This window comes from Zingiber officinale, chromosome 3B (assembly GCF_018446385.1).
Source record: "Zingiber officinale cultivar Zhangliang chromosome 3B, Zo_v1.1, whole genome shotgun sequence".
In the NCBI taxonomy this organism is placed as follows: Eukaryota; Viridiplantae; Streptophyta; class Magnoliopsida; order Zingiberales; family Zingiberaceae; genus Zingiber; species Zingiber officinale.
In genome coordinates, this window is record NC_055991.1 from 42,710,753 (window position 1) to 42,716,555 (window position 5,803).

Below are 5,803 nucleotides of genomic sequence, written 5' to 3' on the forward strand. Positions count from 1 at the left end.
GATTTAATTTATGTATAACTAAATGAATAGTGGGTTTCAATCTCACTTACTGGTCAGGAATATTCATGATGGGATGTGTATGGACATAGCTATATAGCTTATATTAGTTAATTTTTTTTAAAAAGATTTTGGTGTCCCTCAAATTTGTGGGCATGAGGCATTTGACTCATATGCTACATAAAAGGTCTAGGCTTGAGTACACCCTTTGGGAAATATGAAAGTTAGGTCATTTTGGGAATTCCATAACTTTAAGTGCACCCTTTGATAAATTATCAAAGAAAATTTATTTTATTTGTATAATAAAAATCTCTACATTTTACTAAATTGTGTGAGAAAGTTTAAGTATTATCCATTTCGTGTAGCTAATTTCATATTTTAAAAACATGTATCACATTCCCATTATATCCCTTCTTTCCATGTTCAAATGTTTTCTTTCCATGTTCCAATTTTTCTTAATCTATTCAAAGATTCACTGCTCTTAATTTACATTGTTGAATTCAGATCTAAGAGCATTGATATACTAAGGAGATTTGTGGGAGTACATGAATTTTGGTTTGAAGTGATTGAAATTTTTTAAGTCTATCAATTAGTTTCAGATAAAATTAGTTGATGAGCCTATACTATTTTAAAATTTAAAAGTTTGTTTTTTTTTTTCAAATTAGAGGAGCCCTAGGAATCCATTGTCCTAAGCCTTAATATGAGTTTGTGACAAATTTTATCAACCCTTTGTAACTTCAAAAATTCAACGCTTTCAATTTACACTCTCATATAATTCAGGTATAAGCACGTAGATAAATTAAAAAAGCTTGTAGGAGTACATTAGTTTTGGTTTTGAATGAGTAGATCAAAAATTTAATTGTGAAAAGAAGGGAAGGGTATACTGGGAATGTGATATGTGTTTTTAATATTATGAAAGTTAGATACGTGAAATTGGTAATACTGAAATTTTCTCATGTGATTCAGTAAAATGTCATTGATATTGCGGAATCCTGTTGCTCCACGTGTCCCATACGGTTAAAAGTCATATTAAGCTGTCAGTCAAATGTGACACAAAGGGAATAAGACCCATCTCAGATGAGACTCGGGTTTGATTGAACCTGCTCAATACACTCATCTCCAAAATTCGAGTTTGATCAAAGACAAGTCTATTATTACGTCTCGGTCTTAGACCTCGGCATCATGCCTGTTTCATCCTCAGTCACAGATCCCACAACCCTTCATGTCTCATTCTCAATCGCTAACATCGCCCCAATCTCGACCTTAGTCACCAACATCATCCACGCCTTATATCTTGGCAGTACACCTGGCTCAACCTCAGTCGTCGATACCCTCCATGCCTCAACCTAAGATCCTAGGCATCCTCCTTGCCTCAGCCTCGATCGTCAACTTCGTCTATCTTCAATGCCACTCAACATCAACCTCATTTCCTTATCCTCAGATAAGTCCCACACCCTATGTTTGACCGTTGAAAACGTGTAGGGCGCACGTGGAAGTAGCATAACTGCCTCAATAATGAAAGTTTCTCCAAGAAGATGCGGACAACAATTGTAAATATTTCAGGACATGTGTCACTGGGTGAAGAAGGGGTTATGTGATTATAAGATTTGGTCTCTTAGATGCCCTCCTTTAAACATGTGGCGTTTAGTGGATGAAGCGACAACTAACAGCTGTTGGATCTGGTTTCCTCACTGGCTCATATGAGATGATAAACGAGACTGCAACATTAGCATAGAGATGTTCTTTTGACATCTATATAAACCCAGAGAAGGTTAGTGCAAGGGAACACTCTCTCTCACACTCGCTTCGGCTACATCAAATTATTACACTTTTCTCTTCTTCCTACACTAGCTTCATACCTTAAGCAAACTTTAACTTAAACATTGAAGTGTCCCATCGGAATCTCTCCTTAATATTATTCTAACCCTTTGTTAAAATACGTTTCAAGTCCTCCTTATCCTCTTTACTGACGATCTCCAGAGAACGTGCACATCAGCCCGTTCATTAACTGATGACTTGATCATCTATGATATTTGGTTGGAACCGTGGTAAAAGATTGGAAAAAGAACAAATTTGCTCTTCTTCTATGTATTATTATTTATCTTATTTCTAGTCATCTTAAAATCAATTAGAAGATAAAAAATTTCTTCCATAGTATTCACAGCTGATATACCTTTTATTAAAGAATATCCACCTATTTTTAATGGATCTAAACTTTAATAAAATTTTAAATCTTGTAATATTAAAAGGATCTTTCAGTATCAAAGAATGAATATGAAAAACAATACATAAAAATTAGAGCGTCTAGTGTTAAAAGGATGGTACTAGGTCAAACAATATTAAGTGGTAAAACAAAGAGGACTGCACCTTCAGGGAGGACGATGAAATTATTCAACCATTTTTTAGGTAAAGAGGTAGAGAAAAAGCTAAAGAATTTAGTTTCGAACCTTTTTTTTTTTTTTAAAAAAAGTGATTTTTGTCTAAATTTAAAGAAAATTTATTTAGGTGATAGATGTGATACAAAAAAATTGATATTACTCTGTTCCTTTAATTTCATCCAAATAACTAAAATAAATGAAGTAGGATAAAAAAAAAACAAGGAAATAAGAGCATGCATATATATATATTTTAAATATAATAAAAGGTTTTTTCCTTCTATCTTTTTTACTAGAGTTTCATGTTACCAGGACATTAACTAGGTAATTGGATGGATAAGAGCTAAAAACTACAACCTTATTCAGCAGGTGCTTCAGTTATAAATATCAACACAAAAGAACAATAAACTGCAACAAGACCTGCCAGCTCCCATGTTTGTTTTCCTCAAATTGCATGAATCGGGCACTTGTTATTTTTGTTTAGATCAGGCACGGCAATGGAAGTGTTGGCGTGGAAGGCCGACTGTCTCGGACTACTGGAGGACGCCATCAGCTCGAGGGAGACATCAGTTGTCTCCATGCGACCACCGTCTGCGATGCTGAGCTTGGACATGCTGACCACCTCATCCACACGCGCAGGCGGCTCCTTTGGGAATATTGGAGTTGGCCTTGCGATCTTGCGGGGTTCAGCCATTGCGTCGGCGCCGTCGATGGAAGAGGAGGCGGCCAAATTTGGAGGCCAGGGCCAGGAAGACACGGGCGTAATCACGAAAGTTGGATACATTGTTGGCACCATTGCTGTATCTATTGATTCTACAGCGAGCTTGGTTCTTGATGGTTCAGATGGCTCAGACCCTAGTCCATCGACAGATTGAGGTAACAACTGCTCGTCAGGAGCAGGAACCTGGTGATCAATGGAGGTTGCATATGTCACTGCAGGAGCAAGATAGGTCCAGAATAAGGAAAAGGGGGTACCAATTCAGGGACCATGTCAAACAGGCTGGAGCGCCTCTTCCTTCGCGATAGATTACTTTGTCGGATGAAGAATTTCTGCGCATGGCTTGCTACTTGTGTTGGGGTCCTAGACATGACAAAGTTTCGGGCAATTCCACGCCAGTCGCCTTTCCCCAATTTCTGAAGACCCATCAAGAACATTCGGTGTTCCTCTTCAGTCCAGGGGATCCCTGCATGCATCCGGAGAATTTTAGCATACAGAAATCTGAACTGGGAACAAGGAAGTGAAATTAATCGACCAGAGAACTATTCTCATTGCTATCGGCAACAGGAGAACTGAAATTATTGCTTCGAATTATGACACCATCAACCTTTGACTCATTGTGTCAGGCTAAGATCAGATGCCCTTTAAAAGAACCACCTTAATTGCGAGCGGAACGGATCGTTTGGGAAATCAAAGATGGAGAGATCCGAGAGTAGATCTCCGCAGAACATCAACATTACGAAGACGAAACGTGCAAATCAAAGAACCAGAATCGAGATCTGATTCTATCACTAAAACATGAAAGAATAAGAAGTTTGCAAAGCTTAATCGATCGAATGGAGGATAAACGCGACGAAGCAACAACTAGCAAGGAAAACAGCATCTCCGTACTAAAACCGATGTCATCCTGAAAGAGCAGAAGGCTGACCTTTCTTTCGCTCGCCGCGGCAATTAGAAGAAGACCCTCGGTCGGGGTCATCGGAGGCGTAACCGGAGGCGGCGGCCGCTGGGGTGTGGGGGCGGGCATCCCTCGAGGGCGAGGCAGGAGCGGCAGGAGCGTAGGTCGAATTTGAAGGTGAAATGGAGGAGGCGGAGGAGGAGGGGAGGCAGCCCATACTAGCGCTCTTCTTCATTGCCACCACCCCTTCCATCAGACGCACGCCGAAAAGCCGCACGCCCCCTCCCCGCGCAGGGCACGTCCGCGAGTTGTGCCCGTTGTTGCTGCAGTGAGAGCATCGTCTCGTCATCTCACTCGCTGCCGGAGCGTCCCCTCCTCTCTCTCTCTGCGGGCAGCCGCGCTCGTGCCCGTCTTCGCCGTCGGATGGCGCTTCTCCCTTGCCTTGATATTATTCACAGGACGGGAGTGACGGGACTATCCCTATGCAAACACAGTGGAAAAACCACCACCGTCCGTTTCCCGGATTATCTGCACCGTTCATCCAACCGCCCGAGTGATGGCTGTCGCAGCACCAGCCACGCAACACACAGTTTCCGCCATCATCCTTCCGCCAAGTGCAACCTCACGTGCAGCACTTACTTAACTTTCTCTGACGCGAGACAAGGGACTCCTATTGAAGCGGCCCCACGCCATCCGTTGGTCCCAGGAGGTGGAGGAGTTTGGGTCCGTCTCAGGGCAGGGTGCCGTGATGGAGGAGTCCGGATCAGCCGCCGGGGTAGAATGTTACGTTAAGACTTTTTAGATATTTAGAATTTGAGATTTAATTGTGATATATTATTAAAAAAATTTATTAATGAATATCAGCTTCGAAAATGTTTATATATATATATATATATATATATATATATAATATATAATTTATCTGAGTTGGACGGTGAACTATACAATAATGAAAACATCATTCATTCGTTCCTCGGAATCTTCCGTACAGTCAGATATATAAAAATCTATCTTTAAAAAATAAACCCAACGAATTGAGATATATAAAATACTTGGTATGATCTTTTCATAAAGTGGAGAAAAATCTTCAATCTGATTCTTAATTTTACATACAGTCTTTTTATTCAAAAAATTTTATTTCCACTCTTTACATGCAAAGTTTCCTTTGCTTCAACTCTCCTCATGTAAATATCATGACCTAATTGCCCTCAGATTTTTTAGGTATCAAAAGTCCAAGAATGAGTATAATTTCTCTTAAATTCAGTACTATTTAAACAAAATTTAGTATATTTTCATCCAATTGAGTATCATTTAAAGAAAATCGTGTATATTTTCTATCAAAATTAACTCTCATATTTTTTTAGGTACAAATAGTCTAAAAACGAGTATAATTCCTATTAAATTCAGTACTTTAAACTAGAATCGAGTATATTTTCTATTAAATTGAGCACAACTTTTTTCTTAATATAATTCCTCCTAAATTCAGTACTATTTATCATTTAAAGAAAATATAGTATATTTTTCATCAAATTGAGTATCATTTAAAGAAAATCTAATATATTTTACATCTAATTAAGATGAAAAAAGAATCGTACTCAATTTGATAAAAAATATACTAGATTCTAAATTTAATGTACTGAATTTAAGATGAATTATACTCATTTTTAAACTTTTTATACCTAAAAATATCATGAGTAATTAGGTAAATATGTTTGACTATGGAGTGAAAATAAAGAATTGGGGAAGTAAGGACTGCATGTAAAATTATGTTTATAAATGAGGATTGCATGTAAATTTTCCCATGATCTTTCCATA

The 5,803-nt window shown here is 38.4% G+C and overlaps 1 protein-coding gene across 1 annotated transcript; it reads right to left on the reverse strand.

Moving 5' to 3' along the window:
- Positions 1–2,630: 2,630 nt before the first annotated feature.
- LOC122056430 (transcription factor MYBS3-like) lies at positions 2,631–4,449 on the reverse strand. Its single transcript, XM_042618378.1, has 3 exons — positions 4,019–4,449; positions 3,348–3,556; positions 2,631–3,276 (listed from the first exon to the last, which is right to left on the reverse strand). The coding sequence occupies exons 1-3, from the start codon at positions 4,335–4,337 to the stop codon at positions 2,818–2,820; spliced, it is 987 nt and encodes a 328-aa protein (XP_042474312.1). The 5' UTR covers positions 4,338–4,449; the 3' UTR covers positions 2,631–2,817.
- Positions 4,450–5,803: the final 1,354 nt, after the last annotated feature.

Coding starts and splice junctions, on each gene's coding strand:
- LOC122056430 (XM_042618378.1), bottom strand. CDS start 4,337: ATGACGAGACGATGCTCTCACTGCAGCAACAACGGGCACAACTCGCGG. Junction 3,557..4,018: donor CCGCGGCGAGCGAAAGAAAG/GTCAGCCTTCTG, acceptor GGATGCATGCAG/GGATCCCCTGGACTGAAGAG. Junction 3,277..3,347: donor TTGACATGGTCCCTGAATTG/GTACCCCCTTTT, acceptor ATTGATCACCAG/GTTCCTGCTCCTGACGAGCA.